The sequence below is a fragment of the Gopherus evgoodei genome, chromosome 5 (assembly GCF_007399415.2).
Source record: "Gopherus evgoodei ecotype Sinaloan lineage chromosome 5, rGopEvg1_v1.p, whole genome shotgun sequence".
NCBI classification, from domain to species: Eukaryota; Metazoa; Chordata; order Testudines; family Testudinidae; genus Gopherus; species Gopherus evgoodei.
Window position 1 is genome coordinate 135,685,695 of NC_044326.1, and position 19,029 is coordinate 135,704,723.

Below are 19,029 nucleotides of genomic sequence, written 5' to 3' on the forward strand. Positions count from 1 at the left end.
CTTTTATATTGTTGCACAGATAGGGGTTCGATAGATATCTCTGGTGTCTCATTAAATATGCCCTTTATTAGCTGCTACTTAGACTCTTCAACTCTTAAAACACAAATACACTTTCACCATATTGCAGCTGGGCTCTCACTTTGCTTCACTTTGTTCTCATATCTCACTGAGTGACTGGCAACGCCCCGCCCCTTATAGACCTGTGGACCATGGCTGATAACACTCTAGGAGGGTCAAGGAAAATGTGGTTCTGAGAAAGTCTGGAAGATTCCATAAACTTCTGCAAAGGTCCAGAACATTCTAGGAGGTTAGTTAAAAATGAATCCACAACATTTCACTTGAAACATTCTATTATCCCAGCACCCGGAGCCCCTCAAGCCTGGCAACCCAGGCAGTCGCATGCATCGCCTGCTCCTGAATATGACCTTGACCCAGAAGAAACACTTGCATTCCTCACTGCTCTTGGAATAGCCTAGGGGACATGGTGTCCCTGGCTTCCTGCTTTTTCCAGTTGGCCTCATTGTGAAGCCTCTCAGCAAGTTGAATGTATTCCTCCCTGGCCTTACACAGAGCTTGTCTCTTACTCCCAAGCCCCTCCCTCTCCAACACACTGTTCATAGAACTGGGAGGTTGTGTTTCCCTTGGCTGGGTTCCTGAGGGCTTTGAGCCCGCCCCAATACTTTCACAATCTCCTTGTAAAGATCATGCATATTTACATACAGCCTTTCCTTCTGCCTACAAGAGCAGCACCGCCAGAGGAGAAAGGTACATTTCAGACTTCAGCTCTTTGGCCTGTTACTGTTAGGAGTTTGTCTGTCTGTTCTGTTGTCAGAGCGAACAGCCAGGCAGAGCAGCCTGTCTAGGACTGGTGGGATACACATCTAGGAAGAAACCTGGGCATTTTTAGTAGGATTTGACACTGCAAGCTTTCCAGACCAGAATGTTCAAGGCATAGTCTTGTGATTTCCTCCTTTAAGAGCATGGAAGAGGAGCTGTGTGCGTTGAGGAAGAGTATGACTGGATGCGCAGTTATAAAATGGGTCTATAAATTTATTGGGGCTTCAACACTTGACTCATTTTAGTCTGGGACCTCAGAAATGGTCGGTGTTGCAGACTCCAAGCTTAGGTTTTGTAAAAGGAGAGGGGGGCAGGATTATGAATTGCCTGGTGATTTACATATGAATTTAAGATTCACAATGGTCAATTATTTGCTAGTTTACAGCATCTTTATTTGCCTTCCTCTAAAAGCTACTGGGGAGGGATAGCTCTGTGGTTTGAGCATTGGCCAGTTAAACCCAGGGATGTGAGTTCAGTCCCATTTAGGGAACTGGGGGTGAAAATCTGTCTGGGGATGGGTCCTGCTTTGAGCAGGGAATTGGACTAGATGACCTCCAACCCTGAGATTCTAAAATTCCTTTGCTCAGCAGCTTTTAAAATGTGACTATTTCTGAGCAGCAGCTAAAATATTTTTCATTTGCTCTTTTCAGAGGAAAATGAGGTCTGAAGAGACAAAACTGAACTTTCTTCTCCTGCCTTTGTGTGTTGGCAGGAATGATGAGGGTTCATGAAGGCTAATTAGAGTTGACACTGTCATTTGAGAGTGCTTCAAAGCCAGCTGATTTCAGGCTGAAGAACACGTGATTCCTCATACACAGACATACACAGAAGTAGTAACAGTCTGCCATTGTCACTAACTGGAACTAATGAGATTTCCTTACTGCTTAAAGTTTATTTTTTAATCAGTGAATGAGAATGCTGTGTGTTCCTTCTGGTCATGGTGGTTGCAGCCCTGCTCAGCTGAAAGTTTGATTATTAACTAGTTATGGGGTCATAGAACATGGTTACTTGACTTGCTGCAGATAAGTTCTCTCTTTTTAGGACTTAATAGTTTTGAACTGCAGATTTCACAAAATGCATGTCGTGAGATTTTCAAAAGCATTTGGTGTTGGCCTAACTTGGGCCATGAAAGTGCCTGCACCCAGGTCTCTTGTTTTCCTGGGGTCCTTCCTCTTTCCTTGGGATGGGGCTACTCAGCAGTTAAACACGCACAGCTGGCCCATGTCAGCTGAGTTGGACTCATGGGACTCCAGCCGCAGGGCTGTAAAACTGCAGTCATTTAGACTCAGGTTGGAACCCGTGCTCTGGTAGCCCATGATGGGGAGGGCTCCAGCCCAGGCCCAAACAGCTACACTGCAGTTTTACAACCCAAGCTTGCAAACTTGACTCAGGTGACACAGGCCAGCTGTTTAACTGCTGTGTAGACGTACCCTTGAATCTGGAGCAATAACTCACTCCAGGACCTGCATTCCTAGGGTGTAACACTACATCCCTGGTGGCTGAAGTTACTGTCCCTGGGCCTGGGCTTTAGGATGTGCCCAGCATATGTAAGTAATAAATCTGGAGCACTGGACTCTCAACATTTTTGCTTGATGAAAGCACTTGGAAGCAGCCTGAATTAATCCAATGGTCTCGCCTGAGAAAGGGCTGTTACAAGAAATGATTAGTATTATTTTTATCATGGTAGCAGTTAGAGACCTTGATTAAATTCAGGGCTCCATTTTGTTGGGGGGGGGGGGGCTAGGCCCCAAATAACTGGCAATATGGCGTGGGGTTAAAAGTTTACATTCTCAGGCCTGCCATCACCCTCGAATTGCCCCTTAGATTAATCAATATGTTCCTTTGAAGCTAGCATGAGTACATGTAATTATTTATTATTTTCTTTTGTTTATGGTATAAAATGTAATCAAGCAAAGGGGGGCTCTGTAGTGTGGGTAAAGGTTATAGTTAATTAAAGGATCCGCTACTTAATGAATTGTAAATGATCAATTGTGGCACCTGTGAACATCTTTGTAAACAAGTGGGGTATATAAGGTGGGGAAGAGGATAGTAATTTGTGGAGGATTTGAGATTGTATATCTCCCGACACCTTATTTGAACTCAAATAAAGAGACGTGCTTCTCCACTCCGGTGTGGTCATAGGGGATATGTGCACCGGGCAAACGAACCCCAACTGTTGCCCCCCTGCAACAATTGCGTTAGGAGCTGTACAAACACGTAGAAAGTCAGCCTCTGCCCCAAAGAAGAGAGAGATCTGAGAGAGCCTGCATGCACATCAGATGTCTGCAGACCCCCCAGCTCCACTCCCCTGTACACCTTTGTGGTGACAAAAGAGTCAGTAGCTGAGCAACAAACTCTTTTGAAGCATTCTGCTGTCTGTTATGTAATGTGGTATGTAATGTGGTGCAGTGTGTGCTCATCAGAAATTCCTTGGCTGCCTCAGTTTTCAGTGGAAACATTGCCAAGGGCACGCACTAGTAAACAGTTGGAAACGGACTGGCCAGCTACTGCAAAAAAAAAAAAAAAAAAAAAGAAGAAATATCCCACCACACTCAACTGAGTGCCTGGGAGCACTGGGAACATAACTGAGCTTCCTGCCCAGCTGCTCTCCCATCTTCTCCCCTCCAGTTATACTCTGTTGAACTCTTCCCCCCCCAGCATGACTTCACCAGAAGATTACCTTCGGCAGGACTGGAGGATAGTCCATGACATTCCAATGGTCTGTGCATTTTCCTACCATTGGGAAAGGATTGACAACTTCCAGAGCAGGCCAGATGACATCGTCATAACCACGTACCCCAAATCTGGTGAGTTTTCATGGCTTTCAGGATTAGGAGCCACAATGAGTCCTTTGGTCCTGGAAATGTAGGGGGAGTCCCCTAAACCCCATCATGCTCCCCTTCTGAAAGCTAAGCAGCTCCACTTAGTCACAGCTGTTGCTAACAATAATGAGCAAGAATGCCAAGGCGCCTTTCCAGTATTTCACAGCTCCCAGCCTACATTTCGCTCATTGGAAACCAGGGCCGGCTCCAGGCAGAAGCTGAGCAAGCTCGTGCTTGGGGTGGCAGAGTCTATGGGGCGGCATTCTGCCCAAACCTAGGGCGGCACGGCCGCTTATTTTTTTTCTTTGCTGCTCTGGCTGCCCTGTTGGGGGCGGAGGAGGGGAGCGCTCTGCAGCAAACTCGGCAGGGCAGCCCGCGTCCTTCCCTCCCCGCTGACCGGATCGGAGCGGAGCCCTCCCGGCAGGTGGTGCAGTGGTTGGGGCCGCGTGGCGAGTGCCCTGCTGAAGCACTGGCTGCCCCCCTTCTCTCTCTCCCCCCTGCTCCCTCCTCCTCCCCTCCACTAGACCGGGTGCGCACTCTGCAGCACAGGGAGTCCCCCTGCACCCTGGCTCCAGTCTCCCTGCAGGGTTTTTTTTTGTTTTGTTTTGTAACCCTGCTTTGCCGCTCCAGCTGTGCCGTGTTTCCCCCCCTGCTTTGCCGCTCCAGCTGTGCCGTGTTTCCCCCCCCGCTTTGCCGCTCCAGCTGTGCCGTGTTTCCCCCCCCTGCTTTGCCGCTCCAGCTGCGCCGTGTTTCCCCCCCTGCTTTGCCGCTCCAGCTGCGCCGTGTTTCCCCCCCTGCTTTGCCGCTCCAGCTGCGCCGTGTTTCCCCCCGCTTTGCCGCTCCAGCCATACGGTTACCCCCCGCTTTGCCGCTGCGGCCGCATTGTGTTTTTGTTTTTTTCCCCCTGCTTTGCCGCTCCGGCCGCCCCCACACACATTTTTTTTTTTGCTTAGGGTGGCAAAAAAGCCAGAACTGGCCCTGTTGGAAACGATCACATCAAATTTAATGCCAAACCCTTCTGGACTGGGGATTAGTTCCTTTCTGAAATTATCTTTCTATGGCCTCCAGCATCTGAAAGAGGAATACCCAGGCACCATGCAGTCACAGGGAGATGGATGGGCACGTCCCCTGCCCCAGAATGTAAAGGGACAAACTTAACATAGTACTCCTCTACCTCAATATAACACTGTCCTCGGGAGCCAAAAAATCTTACTGCGTTATAGGTGAAACCGGGTTATATTGAACTTGCTTTGATCCACCGGAGTGCGCAGCCCCCCGCCCCCCTGCCCCGTTTCCCGCTGAGCACTGCTTTACCACGTTATAGCTGAATTTGTGTTATATCAGGTCACGTTATATTGGGGTAGAGGTGTATTTTCTTGGGCTGTCCTAGTGTTTGGTGATGTGCCTTGCTAGGCTGGAGACTCAGGCCTGGTCTACACTACAAAGTTAGGCTGACAAAAGCTGCGTTAGGTCGATTTATTAATGTATGTTTCCAGTGTAACACTATTCAGTTGTAAGAGGCTGGAGACTTTGTGGAGTCACTAAGGTCAGTTCCTGGGATACCTTGAGTTGTTCTGGTTGATTAAGGAGAGAGACTGATTCACAAACTGTGATCACCGCAGTGCAATGCCTTAGAGCCCAGGTGCTATAGAAGAAGAGGGAAATTGAGGCACCCATGAATCATTTGACAAGTAAAAGGTCTTTGGTTCCAGGGATGGGTGAATTCTGAGCAATCTCAGGCAGTTCATTTGCCATCTGACCAATAATGTCTTTATTTATTTATTGTATTTTTACTGATTTTTGCAGCAGTTTCTGTCACTGTCACTCATCGTGATTAGCACTTTCCTGCCAGGGATAGCTCCCAGAGTGAAGTAATATTAAATGTAAGCAACACTGGCAGAATCTGGCCCTTGAATTGATAGGTTGATTTTGAATGGTTCGTTTATTTTACTTTAACCATAAACAAAGCAGCAGGCTCAGAGGAGATGGAATTAAAGATCTGGATTTTCTCCATTATGGTGTGGATGGTTTAAATGGTTGTGAGCCAGAAGGGCTCAGAGTTCAAATTACTGTTTCATCTTTCCAACCAGAGATCACCTACCATTCCAGCAAGGAAGCAGTCACGGACGGCAAAGCTTGCTGTGACTGTATGGCATAGCGTGGAGGATCGTAGCACAAGCAGCTCTGCTGCACTGGCTCATAGGGAACCCGGCAGGGGTTAGAAGAGGGGAAATTAAGATGTTGGGATGTCAGAGGGGGCAGCAGCATCTCTCTTGTCCCACATTAGCTTGGATAGGTCAGTGCGGTGCATTATATAAATGGTAAACTCCCCTCGGGGCTGCAACCATGTCTTCTCCTGTGTCATGTAGGCAGCTGCTGAGCACAGTGATGACACCCATCAAAAACATAACAATGGAAAATCAACTAGCAGTTGTGTTGGCCTAGGAGAGGCCTCACACCATCCCTGAAAATGGATGTGGTTGCATGGGCTTGCAGACCTTCCACACAAAGAGCTGTGAAGTGAGCTTGCTTGCCATCAGTAACTGTATTTGACAACACTGGCAAACTATCATGTTTGACTACAGATTAATGATATTCCTTTGCTACTCAGCCTCAGGCGAGCAGAAGAGATGTAGCTAAAACAGGGTTCTCAAACTTCATTCCACTCTGCAATCCCCCCTTCTGATAACAAAAATTGCTACAAGACTCCAGGAGGGATGACCAAAGCCTGAATCCACCTGAGCTCTGCCGCCTTGGTTGGGGGCCAAAGCCAAAGCCTGATCCCCGCCCCCACTGCCTCAGGTCGGGGAGGGGCCCAAAGACAAAGCCCAAGGGCTTCAGTCCCAGGCAGAGGAACAGATGGTGGGGGTCCCAGCAAGTCTAAGCCAGCCCTGGCAACTCCATTAAAATGGGGTCATGACTCACTTTGGGGTCCCAACCCACAGTGGAGAACTCCTGAGCTAGAATATTGAAGATCCTAAATGAATAGGCTGAATATCATAAGTGCTGTTTTGGCTGGAAGAACAGTGAATGGGGTTCCTGCTTGACTGTTCCTTGTGGGATAAACTTGGTTCTTGACTGGATTTTTGTTCTCTCGTCTTCTTTCCAGGCACTACATGGATGAGTGAAATTGTGGACATGATTCTGAACGACGGAGATCCTGACAAATGCAAGAGGGATGCAATTTTCAACAAAGTGCCCATGTTGGAATTTGCTGCCCCTGGAAAGATGCCATCAGGTAAACGTAGCACTAGTGTCGGGTGATTCCAGACAAAAAGGTCAATGATTCTGTGTGGCTGGCTTGCAGCTCAGGAGAGGAAAGAAGGGATTGTGGCTAGAGGACTTGCTCAAGACTCAGAAGATCTAGGTTTGGTTCCTGACTTTCAGTGAGACTTGGGTGCTTTTGGAAATGTTACCTTTAATGCCTTCTATCGGCATCAATGATCCCTTTGAACCTCTGCTTACCAGGTACAGAGAAACTGGCCGAGAAGTCATCTCCTCGTTTAGTGAAAACTCACCTCCCAGTCCAGCTCCTTCCAGTGTCCTTCTGGGAAAATGGCTGCAAGGTAACCAGTAGCTGGGAACTCAGACCTTCTGGACAATAGGATGATAGGGGAAGTATCGTGTGCTTTGAGCACACATAATACTCATGGTAGTCCCACCCTCCGCCAGGTTCCTCTTCCTCATTTTTACCCATTGACTCCCTTCTCCAGTGGGAAGAGGTTTAATTGTGGGTTTCCATGGTGATATCTACCTAGAGCAGCATTTTTGCAGCTTTACCTTTACAACATTGGGATGCATAGTTAGGCTGAGATTTTCAAAGATCCCTAAGGGATCCGGATGTCCAGATCCCATTAAAATTGGCCTCATGGGATTCCAGTGCCTTTAGTTGAGTGTTGAGTATGATGTTTTTCCAGCCTTCAGCTTTGCAGGCTCCCCCTGGGATCTGACAATCAGACTGGGTTCTTTCGGGCTCATACATCGTCATCAGTAACAAAGATCCCAGAAAACAAATTTTGCCAATATCACCAACATCTGTGCAACACCCATTGTCTTAAAATACTGTTTCCTGGGCAATCCCCATTGTCTTCAATGGGGTTACCCACCCATAACTGGGGGGTAAATGTGGTCTTGCAATTGCAACTCAACTAACAATTCCGCCAGATAGTATGAGAGCCAGAGTACAATCCAGCTCACAACTCTGTAGCCATGTTGGCCCTGCAGGGCATGATGTATTTTGCCACGATATGAATGGCTATATCTGAATACACATGGGAGCAGACCCACTGACTGCTACACCCAGGGGAGTAGGATGATGTGCCCCAAGGGCAGGGCACATCGGGATTGCATTGTTTCCATCCTTCAGAGGTAGGCTGGTTTAATCTGCGACTCAGGCTCTATAGGAGGTCCCCAGGGGGATGCACTGACTTAACTAATCCCCCAGGCATACTGGTCACAATCCCTCCTTGGCAAACACCACTCCCTTTGGCAGTTGTGCTGACCACCTGTTGTTCTCCTAGTGGAGTACTAGTACTGCCAGAGTTTCCATCCCTGCGGGGCCTGTGCAATAGGCTACATTGGCAGAAATGTGTGGTTTGTTTTTACAGATGGGGAAGCTGAGAAACAGAGAACTTGACCCGAGACCACAAAGCCAGTGAAAAAGCTAGTGTCAGAGCCAGGATTTGAGCTCCTGTAGCTTCCATTCCCATGTCCAGTCCATGGTGCGCTACTCTCAGACCACAGTGTCCAGGGGCACTTTCAGTCCCTGCAGCTTTAATTTGGGCCTTGAGCCACAGTTTGGATCCCCTGCAGTAGGGCTGGGATTCTGAAAGGAGACTAAGGCAATTAGGCACCCAACTCCCTTAGGTACCTCTGAAAATCCAAGTCTGGAGCCACTCAGAACTCAGGGACACCGAGGAAACATGGATTCTTCTCTTCTTCCTGCCACAGATGATCTATGTTGCCCGAAATGCCAAAGATGTAGCTGTCTCCTTCTACCATTTTGACTTGATGAACAAGCTGCATCCAGACCCTGGCACGTGGGAGCAATACATTGAGAAATACATGGCAGGCAGAGGTGAGACTGACATCTGTTAGCAATTCATGTTCCTGAGGTTTTAAATTGATGCTGCTTGAAGCATAAAGGAAAAGAGACTTGCAACTGCAGGTGAATTTCTCCAGGCCAGGTTCTGCCTCTTGGTGGAAAAATTGGATGCTGTGCCTTTCAATGTACTCTCTGTATACTAGGAAATGCAGTGAGAACTGAGGGAGGGAATTTTTCTAGTAGACCAGAGAGTTTGAGTAGCCTCCACTGCATCTGTGCTCCCCTTCAGAGGGAGCAGTGGTTGGGGAATCTGCATAGCAGTGCATCCACTGGCCCAGACCTTATATAACTATAACGTAGGGCCAGATCCTCAGCAGCTGTAAATCAGCATAGATGCATTGACTTCAAGGGAGCTACACCTCTACCTCGATATAACGCTGTCCTTGAGAGCCAAAAAATCTTACCGCGTTATAGGTGAAACTGGATTTGGTATAGGTATAATCCTACCGCGTTATATAGAACTGGATTTGATTTGCCAGAGCGCGCAGCCCTGCCCCCACAGAGCGCTGCTTTATCGCATTATCTCTGAATTTGTGTTATATCAGGTGGCGTTATATCAAGGTAGAGGTGTATGGCTAATTTACACTAGCTAAGGATCTGGCCCATTTACTTTAATGAAGCTATGCTGATTTACACCAGCTAGGGATCTGGCCATTGACTTCATTGAAAGTATGCCAGTACCAGCTGGGATCTGGCCCTAAGCTGTATTTATATAAGAGTTTGTTAATATCTAGTTTCTGCTCCAGTCACACAAAATAATAGATGAGGATTCTAACCTGACAGTGGAACCAAAGGGACAAAGAATTTGACCTAGTGTAGGCGAATAGCCACAGCTGGTGGTTTGTGCCCAGTTACCCAATTTACACGTGATGTCATAGTAATTGCACACACAATGCATTTCAGTGGCGTTAAGCCAGAAAAGAACACGACTCCCAGGGACCTGACATGCTCATGTTACTAAGAGTATTTGTGTATGTGCCTTTTTCTCTAAGTTCAGTTGCGTATGGTTCCTGGTATGACCATGTGAAAGGCTGGTGGGAGAAGAGAAAGGATCATCCCATTTTATACCTGTTCTATGAGGACATGAAAGAGGTGAGAGGGCACGAGGTACCCACTTGAGGGGCCACTCCCCACACACCAGGATGGAGGCCATGAATCTGACACCTGTTGAATGCCTTACCCTACTGTGCAATGTCCATCTGAAGAGCAGTCTGGCTGTCCTGAAGAGAATTTGTCTCTCTAGGGTAGTGCGGTTCACCATGAGTAAAAGAGCCAGACTGTGACTTATTAAATGCTTTGGCTGGTGCTAATACTACCCCTGAGCTGTGAGCCTCCCTCCTTCCCCACTTTACTCCCTTATCTAGAAATGTGTCTAGATTTATCATGAGCCTCATGATATCAAATGGATTTATCCTCATAACACCCCTGTGAGGGAGGTCAGTGCTGCTATTCCCCATTTTTACGGAACTGAGGCATACAGAGGTTAAGTGACTTGCCCAGGGTCACACAGGAAGTGTGTGGCAGAACAAGGAACTGAATCCAGGTGTCCCGAGTCCCAAGCTAGTGCCCTAACCACTGGGCCATTTTGCTTTCCCAAAGCCTCTTGCCCATGCTGGAGTTCAGGCTTGTGGGAGTGCATCTCGTGAAGAGTAAGCACCAAAAGAAAGCTCCTTTCTTTAAAGAGACTTTTAACCCTCTCATTTAAAAATGCAGATGTAGTACATTTATTAAGAGGCAGGAAGAGGAGGGGGAAGTTAGGGAAGCATATCTTTAAAGATGGGGGAGCTAGTCCAGAAGTGACTTAACCTCTTGCTCAGGCCCAAAGTGAACCTTAGATGGGGATTTGAAAAAGAACAGTTGTTCCTGTTCCCTTTAATTTCACTCTGGATTTCCTGGTTTTAGCTGGGAGAGGAATTGGGTATTTTCAATACAGCAGTACCAGAAATCTCCTGAGAGCCTGATCTTGGATGATTTCCATACCAGAGAGATTTGGATAAACATCCCAACTATAGCTTTGAACTACACGAAATGGAATTAGTCACTACCTTCCCAAGTAACAGTAATATGGGCTAGTATTTGGAGCTGGCTTATCCTGAAGCTTAGCATACACGTATTGCTGAAGAACAGGAAGTGAAGTTTGAGAGTAAGGGCCAGGTGCTTAAATCAGCAGAGTTCCACTGGTGTAGTCGTTAGGGCTGCAGCAGCTGTGGATCTGGCCCTAAGAATTCTGTGCCTGGCTGGGGAAGATGTGGCTGAAATTAGGGTCCCTCTGGAGTGGCTGTCTGCATCACTTTCTAAATAAAGTGGTGGTGGTGAGTTACAGACCAGTCTTGGTCTCTCTCTCTCCCTACACATCTTGCACCCCCCAAAAAACTATATTAAAATAACATTATTTGGGTTGCAAAATCAAGTACTCAAAAGTTAGGCAGAGCCAGAATTAAGCTTGCCTGTGCATCGTGCTAATGCTAGGGAGGGAGACAGGGAAGGGTTTTTTTCTTTTTGGGCTATTAATCTCCTTTCTATTTTGGGAAAGGGTATAAGAATTGGGTGCAAGGTTGATGAAATGTATTGATGGGTTGCTGGATATTAGTTTTGATACAGTGGAACAACTAAGGTTGCTGGCATCTCATAAAAGTTCTAGACTTTCACTGTGTTACATGGTGATAACCTGACTAGTTGAGCCACAGGGTCCTACCACCTGAAGTGCCACTTGTTTTTCTGTAGGATCCAAAGCGTGAAATTCGCAAGGTGATGCATTTCCTGGGGAAGGATCTGAAGGAAGAGGTTCTGGACAAGATCGTCTATCACACTTCATTTGAAACGATGAAAGAGAATCCCACCACAAATTATAAGATGACCCCAAATGATGTTATGGATCAAAGCATCTCCCCTTTCATGCGTAAAGGTAAGTATTCGCACAGGCACTAGCAACCATTTTTCTTCTCCTCAGTTGTAACAGGAAGATGCTTTTTCATCCAGTTTTCCTTCGTACGCTACCCAGAAAGGTGGTCATGTTTATATCTGATAGCTTTTCAGTGGCTTGTGTAAAACAGGTTAGTGATACCGTTTCTAGTGGATAGGTGTTTATATCTCACAGATGCCTTGACAGAAGACACTAATTAGTGATCCCAGTCTCATGAAAGCAGCCAAGGACTGAGTGGGCATGGAGACTGAAGTACACTCTCACCCCTAGAAGTAGTCACCCGAAAAACAGACCAGAGTGGCATTGGGGAAGCCTGCACTCTGCTGCTGATACCTGTTTAGAACTTGATCTTTGACTAAATGGGGGCAACAGAGCCAGATTTTCAAGAGCTCAGCTCCAGTTAAACATCAAAACAAAGTGACTGGATTTTTCAGAAGTGCCGAGCATCCAGCGGCTCCCACTGAGAACAACGGGAGCTGCGGCATGTTAAACCCTTCCGAAAATCTGGCCACTTTTTTCGGTGCCTAAATGGGAGCTACGGTCTTTCAAAATTTGACCCTAAATCCCGTCTCCATATGATATCTTTGTCATGCCTCACAGTCACTAGAAAAAGAAAAGCAAAGAAGCACGTTGGCTACAGGAGACAACTGAGGAAAAATAAAAATAGAACCAAAGGGAGGAGTGCAGATTGTGATAGACCCAGACCGGTTGGGTGCAGGAGTCTGGTAGAAGGAAAACGTACTGGACGCTGGCTGAATAGTATTCTGTTCCCTGAGTGATCAGGGCAGAGTCTGCCCCAGAGCAGTGAGGAAGGTGCTAGAAGCAATTAAGTCAGGCAGATTCCATAAGACACCTGGAACCAATTAAGAATGGATTAGAAGCAATCAAGGGAAACAGGCTAATCAGGTCACCTGAAGCCCATTTAAAACCGGCTCGGGTTAGTTTAAAAGGAAGCCCCCTCAGTGAGGTTGGCTGGTAGGAGCTGGGAGTAAGAAGATGTGTTGTGGGAAGATGGGGAGACAGAAGGTGTGCAGTAAGAGACCCTGGAGAACAAGCATGGTCAGGTACCAAGGGGGGTGCTAGGAGGGACCATTTGGGGAAGTAGCCCAGGGAAGGGCTATAGCTCTGGTAGTGTAGGAAAACTACCTGTTGCTGGTGCCATTAGGATGCCTGGGCTGGAACCTGGAGAAGAGGATGGGCCTGGGTTCCCCCCAACCCTCTCCACACCTCTACAAAAGCGCTCCCTGAGTAGGAAGACGGGGACTAAAGAGGGCTCTTACAGCAAACCCATTGACTGACCGATGATGAAGGTGGGTCAGTAAGCTGTAACCTTTGTCTCTAGGAGGGGAGAGAGGCTAAACTGAGGGTCACAGCAAACCTCTGAGACCAGCCCTAACCGCCTAGAAGTGCAGGACCCCCTGAGGCAAAGCCGGAGCTCTGCCACAAGACAGAATGATACAGCATGAGCCACTTGGGACTAAGCCTCTTTATTACTGTGTACAGTGCCTAGCACAATGGGGACCCAGTTTTGCTGTTCCCTGGACACTACCATAATAAATATATTTATTAATAATAATATTGGTGAGAGGGAATAATTTCCATACTAAAACTATGTTTAAAACAATCACTATGGAATGCAGGATCTGGTTAGCTGGTTTGCTTTCTCTGGCATCCACCCAGTGCTTCCACAAACTGTTAGAAAATTGACCAATACAATATTTCAATTCACCAATTTTCCAGTGACTAAATTCCAGTTAGAAGCTAATTGCTACCAAAACATTTTTTTCAAAGGCTGCTATTTTTATCAATCCGCCATCCTGGACAGCAACATTTTTCTCAATGCCTTTTGTGCTCAGTCTATGGAAAAGGTGCTCCAAGTGTTAACCTGTTAGGAGCTTTTATCTAACGAACACTCAGTTTAACTACATTTTTGTTTGTGGTGCATGAAAAATATATTCACTGAATAGATCGAGGTTCAAATTCTCAGTTACATCCTCACAAATCTTTTAGAGCTTGAGGCAGTGGTTGTCAAACTTTTGTATTGGTGACCCCTTTCACATAGCAAGCCTCTGAGTGCGACCCCTGTTACAAATTAAAAACGCATTTTAAATATCTAACACTATTATAAACGATGGAGGTGAAGTGGGGTTTGGGGTGGAGGCTGACAGCTTGTGACCCTCCATGTAATAACGTTGTGACCACCTGAGGGGTCATGATCCCCAGTTTGAGAACCCCTGAGCCAAAGAAAAAAATGTGACTGAGAGTAGAATTTAGACCACTAATGTTTTCTTGATATTCTTTTCTATTGCACTTTCCACCATTGCTTTATCAAGGGCTCTGATGTTTCATTCACTGTCTTTTTTGTTTTGTTTTGTTTTGTTTGTTTGTTTTGTTTCAGGGATTGCTGGGGACTGGAAGAATCACTTTACTGTGGCCCAGAATGAGACATTCAATGAAGATTACAAGAGGAAAATGGCTGGAACCACACTGCAGTTCCGAACAGAGATCTGAAGGAGCCTGGCATCTTAGTGCTGTAGTTCTAATACATGGGTCTCTGCCGTTTCTGTTGAGAATAGCTTCTCCCCCTCCATCCTTTCTTCAACTAGAAGTAGTACACTGAAGAGTGTCTCTGCCTTGGTGATGGTCAGACACTTGAACCTGCTTAGTAGATTCTTTGCTACTTGAACCTGGAGTCTTGGGCCATCTAGACCATGGTGCAATTACACTCCAGAGCAGAGGAACTGTTCCAAGAGTCTTGGATTCCATATAGGGTCTGAGTAGCAGGAAAGGCTCCTTGTTCTGTGGTTAGCCCCACCACACACACACCTTCTTTTATGTTAGACTTTGAATACTGGCCAGGTTCAAGTGAGGCAAAGGACTCAGGCCCAGATCCTCAAAGTCACCTAGCTCCCAGTCCCTTGAAATGAAAGGGAATTAAGCACCTAACTACCTTTGAAGCTCTAGACCTGAATGATTCAGATGCATGAAGATACCACCGTTTGGGCATATCTAGCTGACTTTTTGACCACTGTTTATTCAGCCAACTCTGTAATGCAACAGTTTGCAAACTCTGGTCCATAGATAGAGCACTTGGTTGGTCCTTCTCTGCATCTGGCTTTCCCTGTAAAAACAGCTGGAACGATGGAAGGGCAAACCTCACAGCCTTCACAAGAACGTCACAGCCTTCACAAGAAGCTTCTAAAACTCTAAGGGAAGAGGAGCCTATAGTCATTACTGGGGAAAGAGCAACATGTCACCAAGACAACCAAATCCACCAGTGAGGCTGAAGCCAGGCAATCGCTCAATAAGACACTTTAACAAGGGAGTGGGGCAAATAGGAGGGGAGAGGTAGCTTGGTGGGGAGGGAGGTGCTGGGGAGATTTAATGAAGAGAAAAATGAAATAGTGGAATCTGGTTTGGGAAAGGAGGCTTTCTTGATTTTGAAGGTATTAATTGTAGATGTACAGATTCATCAAGTATTGTAATTTCTCTAGAGAATGGTGGCTCATAAGGGGGATAGTGCCAGGAAGGTGGGCGACAAGTTCTCTCTTAAGAACTGCTTCACATTCTGACTAAATATGAGAACTCCTGTATAAAACTACTTCTCCTTCTTCTAGTTTATGCTAATTTTACAAAGTCAAATTCTACAAATCTGAATTAAACTGAAAAGGGCTTGCTCACCTGTGTAGCTTAGTCTATTCAAGTTCTTGCAGCCTTCCTGTCACCCTGGTATCTGTGCACCTTCCATTCACCAATGCAACAAGCAGCGTGTACCTCCTTCTTCAACCCTCTTCCCCAAGGGGAATACTGGCAAGTGGGGACTTTTTTGAGTATGTGCCTGGGTGCACAATGGGATCTCTTCTGCAAATAAGTGCTGCTTAACATGAGGAAAGGCTGCCCCCTAGTCTTGTTAATGAGCAGGGCAGTGAGCAAAACTACCAGCAGGGTTCACATGAGTGGAAAATAAAATGTCTTTATGATGAAGTGTTACTTAAACTGGTTATCTTCAACTAAACGTTTTCACACTTAACTACTGGCCTTGTTTGACTTGTGCTGCTCTGAAAACCTGGAGACCTACCAACTAGAAAATATACAGAGAGAGTTCACTATTATGAGCGCTCCTAACTTTATAATTATATTTGTATTCACTGCACAAAGAAGTTTTGACTATAAATCTTAGTTTAACAAATAATTAACATGATTGTTCCCTTCTGGGGTGTCCTCTGTATGAGTTCTTTGTAGGGCTAATCATTGAGAAAGGGTTGATTAAACACACCAGCAATGAACTAGTCTCACTACTCTTTAAATATAAAGTACCCCTAGAAAAGAATGCTTCAAGAAATCAAATTATACATTCCTGGTATATGTACATTACAAGAGTTTGTCATTTTTTATTGGCAGTTACTGCACTTTGTTCTGTTTTGCTAAAACTCAAATAAGAATAGTACATGTTAATACATACCCTCAAAACAAATGAATACTTCTTGCTAGGCTCTTCTTGCCTGCCTGCAAAGAGATGATCAGAGCCAAATCACCAGCTCCAGTACTGCAGATAGATTACAGTGGTGAATCCATATTGCACATGGACCATGCTGATGAATCACAGTACATGGATTACACGGCTGAATCGACACTGCACATAGCTTGTATTCCTGGATCCACATCGATTACAGCGCCAGATCGACACTGGCTGCAGCGATACAATCCGTGAGCGATGTGGATTTGGCAGCAGTACAATCATGTGGACGCAGCAGGACAATGCACACGGATGAGCACGCTGGATCCACGTTGCACGCAGACCGGATCGCTGACTCCGGAGCGCAGCCGGGCGAGCCGGCAGCCTGCACCCCTGCTGTGCCCACCCCAAGCAGGACGCTCCTCTCCAGCTAAAGGCGCCCGGCTGTATTGCGTGCGGGGTATTTGCCCACGTGACGTCAGAAAAGCCCCTCGGGACGTCACGGGGCCCCTGAGTTTCCCATAGGGCGGGAGGGATGGAGGGGGGTTTAGTGCACCGGGCGGAGAAGGCAGCCACCCAGCGTCCCCCACCGGCTGCCCAGCCCCACTGGGGCTGAGAGAGGCAGAGGCAGCTGATGCTATGGGGGAGAAGAAAGGTGAGAGGGACCAGGACATCTGGTCACCCTAAGAGGGAGGAGGCTGTGCCCTGTGGGGCTTTCCTGCACAGAGACCAGGCTGCCCCTCTTTGCCCCTGTGGGGCGCAGCAACCCCTGCTATAGGGCACAGGGCAGGCTCCCAGCTCTCCCTGTGTACCCAGCCTCACTTTAGCATTGATGTCCCAGCCCACGCTCAGCTGGCAGCTGCCCTGGGCCCCAAGCTGGAAATGCTGCTGGCTCCCTCTGCGCCCCCAAATGTATTTTAAATGACAACCATTGCGCTAGCATCCAGGAAGCATGGCAGCAGTTCAAGCCCAGCTCTGCCCTCAGGAGTCACAGTTCAAGTCAGCTGGCCCAAAATACTAAACTGCAAATTTACCAGTATGATGATTACTGAACGGCCTGCCAGAACAAATATACCTTGGACCCAGAAAGGGGGAAATTTGGATCCTGACCTGGAAATGCCCTGCCCAGACAATGGAGTCCTAGGACTTGTCAGCAAGAGCAGCCCTGGTGATCTAAGAAAAGCCCCTCCATCCAGGCAAGTCCATGTGGCTAAAACTCAAGAAAGCTTTAGTAAGCCACAGATCCCCAGGAGGTGTGTTTACACATCTGTTTCATGTCCTGCTTCTGAGGTTGTTTAAAACATAGTCTGCACTGGGGTTTATACCAGTTCAGGGAGTCTATGTATGTCTCTTGGTGTATGGTAACAGTGCTCAAAAGGTCGCTAGCATCTTTGGGTTTCCGATGTGGGAGTGTATTGTCATTGTGTCTCAGTCCTCTGATGCCTCCTGAGCGGCTCAACAAATCCATGAATTTTGCATCATGCTCTGAAGCCTTTACTGCATTATATTAAAGCAGAGCTGAGATACCTAAAGCTTATTTCACAAAATTTCGTCATGCATCCGACGAAGTGGGTATTCACCCACGAAAGCTCATGCTCCAATACGTCTGTTAGTCTATAAGGTGCCACAGGACTCTTTGCTGCTTTTATTTCACAAGGTGCCACTTCATTATTATATTATAGTGCTACATCACGTATGAGAAAGGTTGGGGTCCCTCTATGGTGCTTCCAAATTACCTAATGGTCACAAGGATTCTTGCATGGCATTTCTGAGGAATACTGGTACACTGTGCAACTTAATTTTGTATCTCTTTCATTCAAATTGTATCCCATATTGCTTTGCTGAGTTAAACAATACAATAACAGCGGAGAAAGAAAAACTGAGCAGAGAGAAAAATTATGTTTCCACCAGCTGTTTGAAATGAGATGGATAATTGGAGAGGAAGAGAGATACAATCAGGCTGTTTCAGATGGCAATAACAGTAAAGGACAAGCCTCCTTCACAGGCAGCAGCCAGTTGCACGGAGGGAAGCAGAGAAGGCCACATTAAAACAAGAGATGTGAAAAGAGAGGGTCTAGACAAAATCTGTGAGATTGGCATCCCAGGGGCATGAGTTAAAGTAGTCAATTTAGAACTGGATTTTGCAATGCATAGGGAGGCAGTAGAGTTGTTTGATGATGGAACTAGTTTGGTCATGTCTTCCCACTCCAAAAAATGCTCACTTAACAGAAACAGGAGTCCCCAGTGACTAAGATTTTTCTTTTCTGAATGGCATTGTCTAAAAGAGTTCCACTGTTGCTAATATTGCTGTGTTAGCCATGTGAGGAAGTGTGTCAGCACTGTGTCAACTAGGCTCGCTTAAATAAGCTGATGCTGAAAATGGCTGATGGGGCCCCCGTGTAGGTAGCTTTCTGGCTCTAACACTGCAATGGTAGCAATCTTTTGCAAACATTTCCTAGTATAGACCTAGCCTATGCATATAATCAGCACCAGTTGCTCAGTTTGTGTTTAGGTTTAGAGAGCAGCGAAGAGTCCTGGGGAACCTTATAGACTAACAGACGTTTCGGAGCATGAGCTTTCGTGGGTGAATGCCCACTTCGTCAGATGCATGTAGTGAAAATTTCCAGGGGCAGGTATATATATGCAGGCAAGCTAGAGATAATGAGGTAGTTCAATCAGGGAGGATGAGGCCCTGTTCTAGCAGTTGAGGTGTGAAAACCAAGGGAGGAGAAACTGGTTCTGTAACTGGCAAGCCATTCACAGTCTTTGTTTAATCCTGAGCTGATGGTGTCAAATTTGAAGATGAACTGAAGCTCAGCAGTTTCTCTTTGAAGTCAGGGCCAGACTCATTAGCTTGCCTGCATATATATACCTGCCCCTGGAAATT

General features: G+C 46.6%; 1 protein-coding gene across 2 annotated transcripts; it reads left to right on the forward strand.

Moving 5' to 3' along the window:
- The first annotated feature begins 655 nt into the window (after positions 1–655).
- LOC115652827 (sulfotransferase family cytosolic 1B member 1-like) lies at positions 656–15,966 on the forward strand. Of its 2 annotated transcripts, XM_030565348.1 has the most exons (9): positions 749–765; positions 1,488–1,498; positions 3,496–3,644; positions 6,769–6,897; positions 7,128–7,225; positions 8,610–8,736; positions 9,761–9,855; positions 11,488–11,668; positions 14,085–15,966. In XM_030565348.1, the coding sequence occupies exons 2-9, from the start codon at positions 1,494–1,496 to the stop codon at positions 14,195–14,197; spliced, it is 897 nt and encodes a 298-aa protein (XP_030421208.1). In that variant the 5' UTR covers positions 749–765; positions 1,488–1,493; the 3' UTR covers positions 14,198–15,966. The 2 variants fall into 2 exon arrangements, with proteins under 2 accessions (XP_030421207.1, XP_030421208.1); XM_030565347.1 differs by lacking the exon at positions 1,488–1,498 and having other exon boundaries at positions 656–765.
- The last annotated feature ends 3,063 nt before the right edge of the window (positions 15,967–19,029 follow it).